Source organism: Emydura macquarii, unplaced genomic scaffold (genome assembly GCF_026122565.2).
Source record: "Emydura macquarii macquarii isolate MOO-44397 ecotype Brisbane River unplaced genomic scaffold, CSIRO-AGI_Emac_v2 contig_2417, whole genome shotgun sequence".
In the NCBI taxonomy this organism is placed as follows: Eukaryota; Metazoa; Chordata; order Testudines; family Chelidae; genus Emydura; species Emydura macquarii.
The window spans coordinates 1537587-1555429 of NW_027132554.1; the positions used below are offsets into that span (position 1 = coordinate 1537587).

Consider the following 17843-nt stretch of genomic DNA (forward strand, 5'->3'; position numbering starts at 1 on the left):
CTCCTGGGAGTCAGACCTCGTGGTTGGAGAAGAGGGTGAAGCCATACATAGGGCATAGGATTGGGACTGCACCAAGGGTGGCACTAGAATTAAGATCTGGGGACAGGCTGGGATCAGAACCCAGAGTGCTTCTCTGGGCCATAAACTTCCCAATCTACAAGGCCCAGGAGGTTCCCTCAGAGGATCTTGGAATTGAGGATTTGGTTTACCAGGTATTCTTCCTGACCTGGCACCATGACTGGAGGAGGAGGGACCAGAGTTTGTCCCATTAGGGAGTGGGGGGGGAGGTGATTTTTCAGTAGGGAGCCATGGAACCCAGGGTGTACTCACATTGTGGGGGGTAGCTGGAAGTGGAAAATGAATGGGTTAATTTGCTGGATGACAAGGAAGGTCTAAGGTATCAGCCATCAATTTTGTGGGAGGGATCAGAGGTGTCCAACTGTTTCATGGAGAATAAACTTGCCTGGATGGCGAAGGGAGGGTTAGCCTGGTGGTGGTGGTCAGCAAACAGCTTGAAATCTGCCTTGGCAGCATCCAGCTGGGGTCTTAGCTTCTCCTGGATATGATGGAGGTGTTTGACCAGGTCAGAGTTGGCAGAAAAATGGGAAGTCAAAGGGAGGGACAGGAGGAACCAGGGATGGAAACCACATTTGGCCAAACAAAACCAAGGGATTTGCTTGGTGGATTATGCTCAGAGTTGTAGGTGAACTTGGTGAATGGTAGAATTTAGACCCAGTCTTTCTGGTGGAAGTTGATAAAACAGCGCTGGTACTGTTCTAAAACTTCGTTTACCTATTCTGACCATCTGTCTGCTTGGGGATGATAGGCATCGGTTGATGTCTAAGAGAAGGAAGAGCTGCAATAAAATCCACTGATATATAGAGTCACAAGGTTGAGAAGGAATAGGTATGGGGATCAGTGTGCCCAGGGGCTTAGTACAGGGGACCTCTGTGCAGGAACATACTTTGCATGAGTTGATGTATGACTCCATGGAGGTGTGCAATCATGGCCACCAGAAATGTCATGTGATCAGTTTCATGGTCTTCCAATGCCCCAAATGGCCGGCCACAGGTAAGTTGTGGATAGTCAGAGAATTGCAAGATGGGGTGGGCCCTCAGGGGCATAAAGATGACCTTGCAACAGAAGTATCCTTGCGTCAGGCCCAGCACTGAACGTCATTGATAAAGTGATGTGAACTCAAAGCGTGGAAAAAAAGGACCATTGGACCTGGTGCTGGTTAAGGGCCTTATGGATGTTCTAAGTTCTTGTGGTTGGTGAATACTTGGACAGGAAAACGTGCACTCTCAAAGTGGTGACACTACTCCTCAAAGTCAGTCTTGATTGCCAGCAGTTCTTTGTCATAAATTTTGTAGTTCTGCTCTGTGGAATTTAGTTTTCTGGGAAAGAAAATGCATGGATGGAGAATGCTCAGTGACCTCTATGGTTGTGACTGTACTGCCCCAATGGCATATTTGGCAGCATCTGCCTCAACAATGAAGGGCCCCAGATGGATCCAGGTGCCTAACATAGGTATAGATGTGAAGGCCTTCTTCAGTTGCTAAAAAGCCCATTGGGCCTCCAGCATCCAGATGAGGGCAGAACTCTTGTGGAGGAGTTCGGTAACTGGAACCACTACAAAATCTTTCATGAACCTCCGGTAAAAATGTCTGAATCCCAGGAAACACTGGATGTCATGGGTGGTGCTCAGCAGGCCTAGTCCACAATGGCAGCAGCTTTCTGCGGATCCATGCTAATTCCATCTGGTGAGATGATATAGCCCAGGAAATTGATGGTGGTGAGGTCAAATTAATATTTTTCTGGCTTGGCAGATAGGCCATTTTTCCTGAGACATTCCAGCACTTGTCAGACGTGCTGATCATGCAGTCTGGTTCTCTGAGAATGAGGGTGTCGTCTGAGTAAATCACAATTAACTGGTCTAGGATATCCTTGAAGATATTGTTCACAAAATACTGGAACGTGGCTGGAGTGCTGGAGAGGCCAAAGGGCATAATCAGGTACTCATAATAACCATACCTGGTATGGAAGGCTGTCTTCAACCTGTTGCCCTCCTGTCTGCAGACCAGCTTTTATGCACTGTGCAGGGAGAGCCTGATGGAGCCCTTTGTTGCTCTGACCCATTCTAGGAGCTTGTTGATTATCAGAAGAGAGTATTTGTTCTTGAAGGTAATACCATTCACTGCCTGATAATCGACACAGAGCTACGGTGTCCCATTTTTCTTTTTAACAAACAGGATGGGGGCTCCAGCAGGGGATTTGGAGGGTTGAATGAAGTTCTTAGCCAGATTTTCACCAGGTATTCCCATAGGGCCTTGAGCCTGGGTTTTGATAATGGGTATATACACCGAAAGGGATCTGTGGCCCTGGCTGGACATCTATAAGGCAGTCGTAGGGTCAATTCAGGGGTAGGACATCAGCCTTCTTTTTAATCAAAACATCCGCAAGATCACTATACTTGGCAGGAATTGATGCCTTCCAGTGGTAGGTCCCAAATTCTCCCTGCTGGGTCTTCCTAGGCACCGCAGCTGGCAAAACCCAGAGTTAAACCATAACTCCTGCACTGTCCATGAAATTTTCAGTTTGTGGAGGCGGGACAAGGGAGGCCTAATATAACCCAAAAGTGTGACAAAAGGATTAGGTAGAATTGCATAGTTTTCTGGTGGTCCCCAATCTCAACCTGGAGGGGGGCTGTTGTGCAACTGGCCCAGAGGTCAGCTTACTGCTTTCAATAGTTTCTACCTGCTCTGGAACAAGCTTCCTTTGGATAGGCAAATCGTTTGTCAGGGCGAAGGCCAGTCCCATAAAGTTGCTGGATGCCCCAAGTCGAATACTGTCACAGCTTACTCTGGATGTGGCAGGGGCCCTGAGAAGGAGGACCTGCAGATGTGGTTGGCAGGGCTCCATCGGTGCTGGGGCATAGGGAGGCAGCAGAGGGGATCTGGTTGAAAAGACTGCTCTCTGGATCATGTCTAGCCGTGACCCCTCTACTGGGGCTGGATGGGGTCATTTCCTGGCACCATAGTGGGTCTAGATTTGTAGGGACACCCTGTGGTGAAGTGTCCACCTTCTCCGCTATACAGGCAAAGGCCATTTCAGTTCTGATATTCCTTCTCCTGAGCTGTGAAGTGCCTCCGGGTGCTGTCAATCTGCATGGGCTCAGGTCTGGAACTAGGCAGAGGGTATGCATGGGAGTCCTTGACACTAGGTTGGAAACGGGTGACAGCCTGTTTACTTTCCAGCTGATGATTCTTGATTCTAATACAGAGCTTGATTTAGGGTAGCAACTCTACAGGAGGGATCGACATGAGCTAGCTCATCTTTTAGGGCATCATTCAATCCTCAATGAAAATGGTAGACTTAAGTCTCCTCATTCCAGGCTGTATTGGTGTGTAGGTGCCAAAAGCGGGCTGTGTAGATGAGGTGGGTCCCAAACCTTGAGTGAGCAACCGTAGGGCTGCTTTGGCAGAATGGGCCCGGTTGTGGTCGTTGAATTCCAGCAAAAAGAAATGAATGAATTCCTCAAAGCTGCCCAGCATCAGGTCGACCCATTTCAGGATGGGTGAGGCCCAGTCCTAGGGCTTCTCTGAACAGTAGACTGATAACCAGCTCCACCTTCATCTGGTTGTCTGGATGAAAGGATGGTTGCATCAGGAACAGCAAGCGGTACTGGTTAATAAACCCTCGAAACTTGTGGCGGTCATCATCAAACCATTCCAGCAAGCGGATTTTCAGACCATGCTTGCGATTCCTCTGACTCTTGCTCAGTGACTACTGTCCCTGATGTGCAGAACTCAATCCAGCTGTGACCCATTAGGCCAGATGCTTACACGCTGATCCCTTATGCTGATTGTTATGCTGATAGATGTGGCTTCTTTCTCTGTAATTCTGGGTAACATTTCTCTAGGCTGCAATCTTGTTTTCCTCTTTCCAGGTGATGTCCATATTATTACTTGCAGTGAAAGTTGTGTTGGTGGCATCCGTAAAGTATGTCCTACATATGTCAATTGTCTTCTTCTTACCATATTTGATGCTTTAGATTGGTTTGGTCTACTTAGAATTTCTGATGTTACAAGAAGTTATTTCCAGTAGACTCTGAAGTCCTTCCCTGGGCATTTATTTTGAAATGATCTTCTGACCCATTTCTGTTGTCAATTTCCAAGACAGCACTATGAAGGAGGACGGACATGATGCTGGTCTTAAAAGTTCATATATTTGTGTCGGTGGCAATCATGCTACTTTTCCAAGCCCTTTCAAGTTTTTATTTCCTGCTTTTTTATATTTGTTGCTTGACATTTACGATGGTGTCACCATCATGACACATCTCACTCCCTAGTTGTGTAAACTGACGTACTTCTAGTGTTTTTTATCCACTCTAATGGTTATCTTTTCTCCATTGATAGTCATCTGTTTTGTCTTTCGCTTGTTGATGAACAAACCAACTTGTTTTGCTGTATCTGCCAAAAGCTGGGGTTTTTCTTACGTTAAGCAAAGCGTTGGCCTAAGCAGGACAATGTCATCAGCAAAAATGAGGGCATCCAATTGTGTTTTATCATTTGTCCATAACATTCCTCAGTTGCCTTCTGCAGTTACTTTCCCCATGATATAATCAATGAATGGTACAAACAATAGTGGGGAATTCATACAACATTGCCTTCCTCCAGTTGCCACTGCAGATGATTAGCTGATGTCATCATCTCTGACTGCACATTCAGCAATATCATACAGATCCTGGATGAGTCTAATTATTTTTGCTGTCCTGTGTCTGCTGTCAAAAGCTGTCTGGAAATCTATAAAATTGATCACAAGAGGTGCTTGCTTTGTTCTATATGTCTGAACAACAATATGATCTATACATGATCTCCACACTCTAAAATTTGTTTGTTCCCCTCTAAATTGAAGGGTTGTTTCTTGATACATTCCAGGATAATGTTGCACATGACGTTTCTCAGGCACTGAGAGTAATATGATTCCTCTCTGTTTATTGCAGTTGGTAAGGTCACCCTTCGGTGGCAAGTACCCACTTAAAAAACCCTGCTCCCTTATGAAAAATAAAATCCAATTGGCTAGCTCCCACGAGGGTATGAGAGCAGTATTAAATTTTAAAATCTAAATCAAGAAGTTATAAGTGAGTAAACATTCACATTTCCACATGCACAGTGTGAAATTTCTGTTCGTGTTTGAATTGTATAATGTGTACAACACTACTGAGTTACACCATTCACAACTGCATAACTCCATAGTCAGCTGTTATACTTTCTGTTATCTTACTTTTTTTGAAGAGAAAATTAAAAGCCAAAACCTATTCTAATGAAACATCAAGGTTGCAAATTTGAAATATACATATACAAGCCAGGAAATACGTTAAAGGTTCTTACTTAATCTTCACTTAACATTAACTGGCCCACTTTGCGCATTGTTCAATTAGTAGTTAGATTGTTACATTCACCATATTCTGAATGTGTATAATCCAGGCAACAAAACCTTAATTTTTGTATTTATTAATGTTATGGTTTAAACTCACAATCCTAATGTTCTCTGCACATGCTGGATATTAGTCCCATGACTCAATAGTTAAGTTTGCAAGAGACATTCCAGCCCACATCTTTATTTCCAGCCATTTATTGCTTTCTCCAACAAATTCCCTTTCAGGCTGAATTTTCTCATGCTTAGTCTCAGCCCAAAGGGAAATATATGTTTAAAAGATCAGGCCAATCATTTTTGATTTATGGGGCTGTGAAATATTTACAATTTGTTGTCTTTTAAGAGTCCCAATTTTCCTTTTACCTCTTATAACTCAATTATGGTATGCAATGAAGAAATCATACTCCTTATGGATGAAGTCCTGCATAAGGGAAGATGTAGAGACATGTTTGAACATGCGTGGCTAAAAAAACAAAAATCTCTCTCAAATTCTGCAACTTTCTAAGACATGTTCACACTGATAGAGAGTCAACCTAGGTGCCTTATGGGGTATAATTCAAGCCCAGTATCTAACTACCATCTTCTCACATTCACTAGAGCAAGGTCATGCATAAATATAGCAGGGAAGATGTGCACACTTTATGAAACGCTCACCAGCCAGTGCAGTGATGAAACACCCAGGACCATCACTTCAGCCAGCATCATACCAGTGATAATACTTGGCCTATTCTATAGGCCAAGTGCCCTAACATGGAAATGTATTTCAATTTATGACCATGTCTTACAGTGAAACATCTGCACTTGTATAATTTAGAGCACTTGGCAATAGGGAGGGAGAGTTGGTCATCAGGAGGGAATCAAGCGATGATGGCACCCTTTAAAAAAAATAGGTGCTATGGACAGGTTACCGAAATCAAGCAGCTTTCACATAAGCCATTTTAACACACTGGCCAAAGCTGTAGTGAAGCAATTCTGGAAGTTCCCACTTCAAGCCCGGATATAGCAGATTTGTGAGCCTTTGTCAGGGATGGGGCAAATCCTCAATTTGGAGTCAGTCTATAAACAGGGGATGGTGATGGCATTCAGAATCATTCAGATTCGATCCCAAAAAATATAGGGGTACGGAGTTTCCTGTCTGCTCTGCCAAGTCCCATTAGTAAATAAGCAGGACTAGATTTGGCTCTTTGCAGAAATCTGGAGTAACTCCAGCTAGATTTACATCACTGTCGATAAGAGTGGAATCTGGATGTCCATGTTCAAAACCAGTCAAAGAAATTAAGGCCTCCATTCTGACTTTGAGAAATGAAAACCGATAAGAAACTCTGCTTTCCTTTCCCAACATCACACTGGTATAATTTGCGGGTTTTGAGTTCATACTCTATTTGAACATCAAAGCTAGTGTTTAATTTGTTGCTAAACTAAGATTTTGAGAGGTTCAACATGGAACGTGCTCTGTAGAACTAGTTTATGATGTTTTTGCTTTTCAGCCACATAACAATTTACACTCACACTTCCAGTCTGAGATCTTAACAGCTTTAAAAGCAACAGCAGTGTAGTTCAGTGGGCAGGGCATGGAAATGAGCATCCAGGCAATTGGGTTCTTTTCTCAACTCTGCTAACTCAGATGCTTTGTGACTTTAAGCCAGCCACTGACTCTCTTGCTCTGTTTCCCAGTATGTAAAACGGGCACAATGATACTTACCCACCTTTGTAAAGACACTTTGAAATCTATGGATGAATGCTGCCTCATCAATAATAATGAATTAATCTGTCACCCCGTGAATTCTTAGCAGAGGCACAGAGAGATCAGGTGACTTGCCCATGGCTAGTCAGTTGCAGAGTCCAGATCACCTAACTCCCAGTTCGGTAATGTAACTGCAAAACTATCTTTCCTCTCCAAGGGCTGTCTCTTTATTCAGATTCATTCAGTAGTCAGTATCCAGTGACATTTCAGGCCTGACACCTGGTATCTGATTACTCCCAAAGAAGTGGATTCACACATTCCTAATCTCTATCAAACACATAACCTTCCCCTGGGCTTCACTTTTGTGCTATCCTCTGCCACCACTGCCCTATGCCACATCACTCATCCTTCAAGCTTATTCAGGGAGCAGCATAGCCAACTCTCGTCCATTTACCCTGAGAAATGTTGCTGTGGCACTCTGCTGCAGGCACTCTCAAAATGATGTGAAAAGCTCCATCTGCCACATGATTTTGGGAAGCAAAACTAAGCTCTCAGTCCCCACACAATCTCCTGCCACCTAGGGGAACGTTAACTAAGTGACAAACCTCTAAACATGAGTTCTAGTCTCAGCAGTGACTAAAAAAATGTTCCCAGCTAATAGATTTTTGGTGGCCCCTATGTATAAGATGCATTTGGTGAGTTCCAGTTCTCGTGTCATCAACCCACCACCAGTTTTGCATTAGATGATCAGCACATTCCGGGCAGGCACTGTCTCCTACTAAGTGTTTATACAGCACCTAGCACAACGGGGCTCTAATCTTGTGTTGTGTTCTTTAATGAGAGCTTCTGCAGTGGAGGCCAAATTTACTTCACTCAGTACAAAATTTGCAAGTTGGAAACACTGTAATTGTCACACAGAGAGTGGAAGTGGGCAGAGGGGGTTCAAAAATCAAACCTTCTCTTTGTTCAGCCAAACAGACAGACTCAAAGAGCTCAGTCACTATAATGCATGTTTTCTGATCCTTCAATGTTTTCCATAGCTCTTCTCTGAACCCTCTCCAATTTATCAACATCCTTCGGGAATTGTGAACACCAGAAATAGACACAATATTCCAGCAGTGGTGGCACAAGTGCAAAATACAGAGGTAAAATAACCTCTCTACTCCCATTTGAGATTCTCCTGTTTATGCATCCCAGGATCACATTAGCTCTTTTGGCCCCAGTGTACACTGGGAGCTCATGTTCAGCTGATTATTCACTACTCCTCACCATCCCAAAATCTGTTTCACAGTCACTGCTTTCCAGGACAGAGTTCACCCTCCTGCAACTATGGTCTACATTTTTGTTCCCAGATGTACACATTTACGTTTAGCCATAATAAAATGTATGTTGTCTGCTGGCACCCAGTTTGCCAACAGATCCAGACCACTCTGTATTAGTGCCCTCTCCTCGGTATTATTTACCACTCCCCCAATTTTTAAGTAACCTACAACTTTTATTCATTTGTTTTCTTCCAGGTCATTGATAAAAATGCTAACGTGCATAGGGCCAAGAACTGATCTCTGTGGGATCCCACTAGAAACACACCCGCTTGACGGTGATTCTCTGTTTGCAGTTACACTTTGAGACCTATCAGTTAGCTAGTTTGCAATGCATTTAATGTGTGCGAGGTTGATTTTTATATTGTTCTAGATTTTTAATTGAAATGTTGTGCAGTAGCAAGTCAAACATCTTGCAGAAGTCTAAGTATATAATATTAATACTATTACCTTTATCAACCAAAATTGTAATTGCCTCAAAAAAAAAATCAGGTTAGTTTGACAGGACCTGTTTTCCATAAATCCCCGTTGATTGGCATTAGTTATATTACCCTCCTTTAATTTTTTATTAATTGAGTCCCATGTCAGCAGCTCCATTGTCTTGCCTGGGATCGATGTCAGACTGATAGGCCTATAATTACCTGCGTCATCCCATTTCCCCTTTTAAAATATTGCCACAACATGAGCTTTCCTCCAGTCTTCTGGAACACCCCCCGAGTTCTACGACTTATTGAAAATCAATTTTAACAGTCAAGTGAGTTCCCCAGCCAACTCTTTTAAATCCCCTGAATGCAAGTTATCTGGACCTGCTGATTTATACGTCTAATGTTCGTAGCTGCTGTTTAACATCCTCCTGAGATACTAGTGGAATGGAAAGTGTGTTAGCATCATCAGCATATGAGACTACATCATCTCTTCCCCAAAACATAGGACAAGAGAAGACAGATGGAGACAGACAGAAGGGGGAGTACAAGAAAACAGACAATATTGCTCAGCACTTAATGGACAGTGCTGTCAGCACACCAACAGTCTTAAGCCAATTGGAGGCAGGAGCTGAAATCTTTTTTTGGTAGGTATGACAGCAAAAGAAAGTTTTGAGGAGGATTTTGGAGAATGAGTTAGTTTTGAGCATGTTTATGGGGAGCTCCCCCCAAGCATGAAAGGCAAATTAGGAGAAAGCATGAAGGTGCTGTTTGACAATGTAACAGTGGGGTGATGGAGGCTGGTATCATGAGCAGAGGTAAGGTGTAGAGGGAGAAGAGAAAAGAACCCCCAAAGAAAGGTGTTTAGCATGAATCCTATGTAGGGGAGAAGTCAGTTGGAGGCAGGAGCTGAAATCTTGACAGCAGATGAGAGATGACAGATATAATGGGGGTATGCAAGGAAGGGCCATGAAAGTGAAGACAAGCAGTTTATGTTTGATGGGATACAGAAGGAGGAACAATTGGAGGGATGCAAAAAGAGGGGTGACACAGGTAAAGCAAATGGTTAGGAAAATAATCTTTGCAGCAGCATTCTGAATGGATATGAGTGGGGCAGGACTGCATGTATTTGCCAAGGCCAGAGAGAAGATGTGGTAGTAATCAAGACCCGAGACGATGAGAGCCTGAATGAGAATTTTAGACACATAGGTAGGTAAGAAAAGCCGTATCTTAGAGATGTCACACAGAAAGAATCAGCAAGATTTAGACAGAGCCTGAGAGGCTGAAGATGATGCCCAATGGTGTACCTCCATTGAAGTAAATGCTTTTAGCCGAAGAATGGAAAAGCTTGCCAGGTCTCAAAGTGGCTAATCAGCTCCATCAGGTTTGGCTGAACCCTAAACACCACCTCATTTCTTCTCTTTCCTACCTTCAGCAAGGATCCACCTTATGTAACTGTGATTAATAAAAGGCCTAAAAAAATAAGAACGTGTACTGATTAATTTCCCAGCACAAACAGAAACTGTATTTTCTGTCTTTATTATTCTTTTCCCCTGCCCCCTTTCTGATAGGGTGGTCTAATGCTCTTTGGAGTTACCTTAATTAATTAGGTAGAAGAGAGATTTGTCTGTCTTGTTTTGTCTTAAAGGGAACAGAAGGGGACTTCAATAACTGAAGACCTTCTATAACTGAGTTTCTTTTTCTCCAACAAGGACAGTCAATGCCATATTTAATCCCATTTTACATTATAAAAACCTACATTAAATGACTGTTATTTAGTTTGCGAAGATAAGCAGCTGAAATGCTAAATTTATGATTGCATGGGCAACCTTAATTCTGCCCTTTTTTATGTCTATCCTGTGCAGCAAATGAAGACAGGGTCCTTTGGGGGAAAAAAAGTATGTGGTCATGTAATTAAAAAGTGTACCATAATTCAGATACATAAACAAGGAATGAATTAAGGAATGAACTGGCATCTGCTAATTTTCAAGTGCTTGACTTTTCAACCTAAATACAGTTCCTTTTAATGTAATTTTTTGTATGTAATTTCCTGTGTTTTTTCTCAAAGGAAAAAGGGTAAACAAAGATTACGCTAACTTTATCAGCCTTCACATCATGCACCATTAGCTGAACCATGAACCTTGCAGCATCAGAGTACAGATTGCTGCTACCTAAGCTACAGGACTTATCTACACTAGCTGGTAGCAGCAGAAAGCTCTTCTCTCAGAGGGGTCCCATGTGCTGGGTCCAGGGTGTAGTTGACAGAAGAGGGCCCAGCCCAGCCCAACTTCCCAGTCCAACTCCCTTCCTACTAAGGTGGGGAAAGGATCCTGGGCCATGTTCCAGGTACAGGGATACGGTTGGCAAGGCGCCTATCCCAGCCCTCTCCCCCATCCCTGCAGCTATAGTTGCTTCAGCAGCTCCCAAATGTTCCTAGTACAGTGTATGGAGCTGCTGGTTGGCATTTGTGATAACCCAGCTCTTTGGAACGTTAATTTGCAGGTATCTTGCAAATTGCCAGTGTTTCCCTTTGTAATGCGAAGCAGCAGAGGGGAAATGGGGACTGTAAACAGTTTATAACCCAGCCGAACATAACATAGGAACAGTCATACTGAGCCAGACCAGTGTTCCATCTAGTTCAGTATCCTGTCTTCCGATAGTGGCCAACAATGGGTGCTTCAGTGGAAATGAACAGAACAGGTAATCATCAAATGATCCATCCAGTTGCCCATTCCCAGCTTCCAGCAAACAACAATCCCTGCCCATCTGGATAATAGCCATCGATGGACCTATCCTCCATGAACTTATCTAGTTTTTTTTTTGAACCTCATTATAGCTTGGCCTTCACAACATCTTCTGGCAAGGATTCCACAGATTGACTGTGCCTTGTGTGAAGAAATACTTCCTTTTGTTCATTTAAACCTGCGGCCTATTAATTTCATTTGGTGACCCCTAGTTCTTGTGTTATGAGAAGGAATAAGTAACACTTCCTCATTTACTTTCTCCACACCAGTCATGACTTTATAGACATCTATCATATCCCCCCTCAACAGTCTCTTTTCCAAGCTGAAAAGATCCAATCTGATTAATCTCTCCTTATATGGAAGCTTTTCCATACCCCAAATCACTTTTGTTGCCCTTCTCCGTACCTTTTCTAATTCCAATATATCTTTTTTGAGATGGGGCGACCAGATCTGCACACAGTATTCAAGATGTGGGCGTACCAGTGATTTATAAAGAGGCATGGAGAAGAATGGAATTTCATAGACAAAGAGAAGGCACTCTTCTAGCTCAGAGGTTGTCTCCCTGCTGAATGTGTAAGGCCTGCTGCAAGCAATGGAGATGCAAGAGCTTCTCAAAGAAAGGTTGCAGAAATCTTTTATAATGGAAAGTATGAGGCAACCTAAATATAGGGGTCGCTACTGGTGCCTCCTATGATGAAGAACAGTGAAACACAGACTTTTGAAAACTCTTTTTTTCCTAGAACATAATTGTTGAATGTTGTAACAGTTGAACAAGGGTTTTATTAACATTTTAACCCTGTTGGGTCTGAGACCTACCAATAACTCTGTCCTTTCTGCCCTGGGAACTCTGCTCAGAAGACTGGGAGGGAGTGACTCCCTAATGCCTGATAACCATGGTTTTTATCCCTTTAAGAGGAGAGCCTGAGTCAAAACAGACAGATGACATGCCAATCACAGAGACTCCTAGTCCCTTTTGAACCCTCAAAGCAAGATGTAGTCTTTTTAACAGGTTGACAAATAACCCTCCAAGAATACAACCATTTTTCCCTCAAGGGAGTCTTCAGAACTCCTTCCAGGGTGGCATTCTAAACACGTACTTCTCTTCCTATGGTTGACTGCAGGCAAGCTAACTGGTTTCAGCTGTATCCCAACCTTGCCTTCCCGTGACAAAATGCCAGACCTTCCTTCTCCGGTGTTCTTCCAATCCCCTCCAGAATACGAAGGGGTGGCATACTCCTTCACAGTTTTATTCACCATACTGATAACACAACAAAGCAAGCAGACAAACCACAGCTCAAAACCAGATCCTAGGATGGAGGGCTGCTAACGTCACTGTCCGCTGAGAGTGACCATTCCCCTCAAGTCCTCTTCTTGAGAACACTTCACATGGAATTCACTGGCACAAACGACAAGTGGCTCCAGAGAGTCCCCACAAAAAATGAGTTAATATAAATAACATTTTTACAGTAGGCAGGAGGAGAGTTGTGGTGGGGTTGGCATTTCTGTGTGAGAGGTGCTTCTCCCTGGATATTTGAGCTAGTACTGCAGACCCTCTGGTTGTAGGAAGGGGGGTTCCCATGACCATTTTAGTGTGCATGTGAATTGTGTCCCTGGACTCCTGCAGGTTGGGTATGTGCGGAAAAAGCAGGAAGCACTCACTAGGGTGATCAGAAACCCTGATTTTATAGGGACAGTCCCGATATTCGGGGCCTTTGTTTATATAGGCACCTATTACCCCCTCCTCCTGTCCTGATTTTTCACACTTGCTATCTGGTCACTCTAGCTCTCACAAGGGAAGAGAAAACAGCAGCTTACTGCACCCCTGTAATCTGGGAGGAAGAGGATGAGCCATGTGTAGAGAATCAACGAATAAGGAAACCCAAAAGGCTAGAGTAGCCAATGAGGTAAAAATAGCAAGGAAAGATTTAAACAATATATAAAAGAAGTAAAGATCCAAATTGGGTTATGGGGGGAGGGGACTGGAGCAGCAAGCAACACAGAAATAGCAAGGAAGGAAAGATAAATACGAAGTTCTTAAAATAAATAAGAAGCAAACAGACTGACAAGGAAATAAGGCCGCCATTGAGAGGGAAAAGGAGAAAATCAAGGGAAGGCCAGCATTGCTCAGGGCTTCAATTCATCCACAACTGGATGACAGAGGGAGAAAATGACAAAGCTGAGGAGCTTCATTATAGCAACAAGGAGGAAGAGGAAGGGGAGTTTTATTGCAAATTAGAACCATGTGAATTTACCAACAGCAACCCCAGTGAACAGTTTAATATTCAGCTGAGAAGATAGTTTCCATGACAAATGGAAACTGTATGTGGAGGACAAAATAATTTAATGCAACTAAAACCCTTCAATTTCTCCTTCATTTCTTGTTTTCCTTCCCTCACTGACATCTGGCGTCCTGCCTTCCTATACCCTGTGTACTCTGACTTTACAGACAAAAAAATGTGGGATTTTAATTCACAATAAGTGCAGCACACAAAAGCCTCACCACACAACATGCAATGGGTGTTTCCTAAGCACTGCAGGAAATGGCCTGATGGCCATGTCACGTGACTGAATAACTAAACTAGTGACATTTAAAAAACAAAAACAAAAGAGAGAGTTGCCAAAATGCAGCAGAGCCTGCTGTTCTCCATGACAAAATTCAGAAGAAGGATAAGAGGCTGGAAAGACACTGGGGGATCCCAAAGGACAAAGGGAAGCACCAGAGGGTTGCAGAGAAGCTACTGAAGAATGAAAGAAGAAATTACAGAGCTAAAAGCCCACTCTGAATGGGAGTGGGCGACACCTGGTAAATAATAATACCGAGTTATTAATAACACTCAGTGAAGCAAAAGAGGAAGAACAAATCTGAGAAACTCACACCAATCCCTGGAGCGCTGTATCGCCAGCCTTAGGCTTTCAAGTACCATGAGTCAGGCCGCAAAAAATCACGAGATTTTCTACAACCATTATGGCTGAGAAACTTGCTTCTCTTTTTAAATGAAAGCTGAGATTCTCACTGAGTCACTGAATAAGCTGTCACTTAAAGAAAAAACACCAAATACCACAAGACTCGTGACAAACTCTAAAGGGTTGGAAATACTGAGCAGGTTCCCAGTCAGGAAGTATGTTTTATAAACTGAGAGTCAATTTATACCGCTCACTACTTTGGTCAAGGAGCTGGACTCGGCATGGGGGGAAGAGGCATGAGGGTGGAGAAGGAAGATGGCTAAGGCAGTGAGCGTTTCCTGGGTTTGTATGGACATGGCCTTGTTTTTGTTCTGGTCCCCCACTGCACTGTGCTGCGATGCCCTGGGAATAAGGGTGGTGGTACGCAATTCCCACCACCTGCGGGGGGATTTCTCATACATGGCCTCACTACACAGCAGCCATTCTGCAGAGAAAGCAGCTGAACCTGCTTCCGCCAGCTCATATCACAGCAGAAACAAGGGAGTGTTTCACCTGGAGAATGAGTCAATGGCCTCACAACAGAACTTCTGGGAAGGAAGAGAAGCCAGCCCCCTGGGCCATATGCACCTTAGAGACTGAATCACCAATGGCCTTGCACCTTGGTTGTCACCCAACCCTCGTATGTCACCAGGCTGGAGCACTGAGGCAAGTATGGAAGGAAGGAGGAAGTCAGGGCACATGGAGATGCCACCATTTCCTTTTGGCCTGGCTCCCCCTACACAGTCGGCACCATGCCAGGGGCTCAAAAGGATACACGCTAAAAACCACCCCAAATGTCAGAAGTGCCCGAGCTGTCACGCCGCAGTAAAGCACCAGAGGAGATCAAAAGGGTTAAATTTGGATTCACAGAACTAAGTTACTCCCTGCATAAGTGGGAGGTGGGAGAGAGAGTGAGAGAGAAGTAAGAGCATTAGGGGAACAAGCAGAAAGGGAAAACAAAGGGGATGCTCCATCAGCTTTATGCTTTTACCAGCAGAGGAAAGCACCTCTCACCAAACACAGGTTTCTCATTAGCACAGAGGAAGCTGCCCTCTTGTGGTAAACTGTGGAAAAGTGCAGAGTGAATGCAGTTTAGCCAAGTGGAACTACCACACTGGTACAAGAGAGATCAGGACAGATACAGGGATCTGCATGTTTGAAACAGAGATTCTGGGGCTGGCTGGACAATTAATTGTTATCATTGATGGGTACCATTTGAATTCAGAAGGGACTAACAGGCTCCTGGGCCTCTCCCAAAGGCGATTCCGTTATCCCGACTCTCTGTTCAACCCAACTCACCTGTGGCTCTTTTAAACCTAGAGAGTGGCGACATGACTGAACTCTGACTGCATGCTGGATGACCGCGCCTCCGCATCTCTCTTCCGGTCTGCGTAAGACGCCGACATCCCGTCAAAGATCTCGGACACACAAACTCAGGGCAACGGGAGGAAAGTGACAAGCTAGCTGTAAACGCCGCAGCGCCAATATGGCAGTGAGTCGGAAAGCATGACAAGCGAGCCTCGCCGTAGCACTCCACAGCAGGGGAAGAGATGTTCACCAGCTGAAAGGCGAAGCACCTGCCCACAAACAAGCCCACAGACACCATCCCATGCGCCCACACACGCCGTGTGCCGATCCCCCCTCACACACACACAGCAAAGTTAGTACTTACTGCCTTGTGAGGCTCCTTCACCTGAGGCAGCTTCAGTGTCTGCAAAGAGAAAGAGCTGCACTTAGTCTTGCCAGCACATTCTGTCCAAGGTTTGACAGCACACAGCTTCTTCACCTGTTTCTCTGGGGGGGGTTGTACTTTTGTAATGCCTGGCTCCTCATTCTCTATCCTCCAGTCAGATTCCTCCTCCTCTGCCATACCCGTTCTGTAGTGGGATGCTATTCCCTTTTTCTATAACACACACACACGGCACAGCAGATCCAGCAGAGAGCAGGACCTGGGGATGCCCACTCTCAGACTCTGCATGGATATCTGCTGCTCCAAACTCAGCCGTAATTCAGCAGAGAGCAGGCCTGGGGGTGCCTGATTCCCACGGAGGGAGGAGCACACCCGGAGCCTTAGCGTTTGCAAGGCTCATTTGGAAGGATCTCTCCAGATTAAGCGGGCTATGAAAGGCCACGCTTTTGTTATCAGGAGGTGGGAAAGGGGTATGAGACTTGACAAGGTCTTTCTCTCGAAGTGCAGCTGTTTTGGGGCTCTTGGTCATGACAGGCCTCCAGTCCAGAAGCACGTGATTTGCTTTCATTCGTACACTTCCCAACAAGGGCATTTGTTTTCCGAGCTGTTTCAATGGGCTGCTTTTTAAATGGAAATCTTACAACCTGTCACTTACTGCTGCCCAGCCCAGAAAGGCAGTGGCTTAAACCAGCTCCAAACAACCCAACAAGGACCTAAGTCAGTAAGCCCTGGTCCACCCTACAGATTTATGTTGGTATAACGACATCACTCAGGGGTAAATTCACACTCCCCAGCGATGCAGCTATCTCGACCAAACTGCTGGAGCACACAGCACTATCTCAGGAAGGTGGGGGACCTACGCTGATGGGAGAAGCTCTCCTGTCGGCCTAGATAGCATCTTCACTAAGCACTACAGCGGCGCAGCTGCATCGGTGCAGTGGCAGCACTGCATGCGTAGACAAGCCCTGAGTCAAGAGAGTGTGCTAGGTGGGGGAGATCTCTCTCTGATCTCCTGCAGGCTGCAGCTCAAGCTGTTCTTCTCCCCCAGGTATTGCCACTGAAGTGATCAGCAGAGGTGCTTCAGCTGGAGCCTGCAGGGCGTTCTCTGTGAGGGCCCCTTGGCTTTCTGGACCTCTGATCTCTAATGGAAAGTGCAAGCCCACCTCCCTTGTTTTAAAATGCAAGCTTTTGAGACAGCGGGGCTGCTGGAGTGAGAGTAGACAGCCCCAGTGGGTCTGTGGCTAGGATGGTCTGGAAGGCTGGGTGAGGTTTGCTCAACAGTCCAAATGTTGTTAACTGACTTTGTCAATGTAAATTCAATGTTTTCTACTGAACGTTTGCTGAAATAACGGATGTGCTCAGAGTCTGGACAGCTGCTGTGAACACAGAAATACAAACGTAAAATGTAGTGCTATTGCTGGCCCCCTCAGGGATGCTAGAACTCCAGACCACGCAGCCACTTTTCTGGATGCTCTGGGCTGGAGTCACAAAGGGATTTAGACACTGTGACATTCAGTTTTGCCATGCCTAACTTTTAGGTGCCTAGAAAATCACTGTGATTCACAAAGCTTGAGTTAGAGTCATAGCGTTTAAGGCCAGTAG

General features: G+C 44.7%; 1 protein-coding gene across 12 annotated transcripts in view; it reads right to left on the reverse strand.

Moving 5' to 3' along the window:
• Window positions 1-17843, reverse strand: part of ZNF618 (zinc finger protein 618) — a 134643-nt gene that overhangs the window by 52865 nt on the left and 63935 nt on the right. For all 12 annotated transcript variants that reach the window (XM_067561501.1, XM_067561504.1, XM_067561497.1 and 9 more), the window contains one exon: window positions 16224-16262. In XM_067561501.1, the coding sequence (XP_067417602.1) occupies window positions 16224-16262 (39 nt within the window). The remainder of the gene's footprint in view (window positions 1-16223; window positions 16263-17843) is intronic.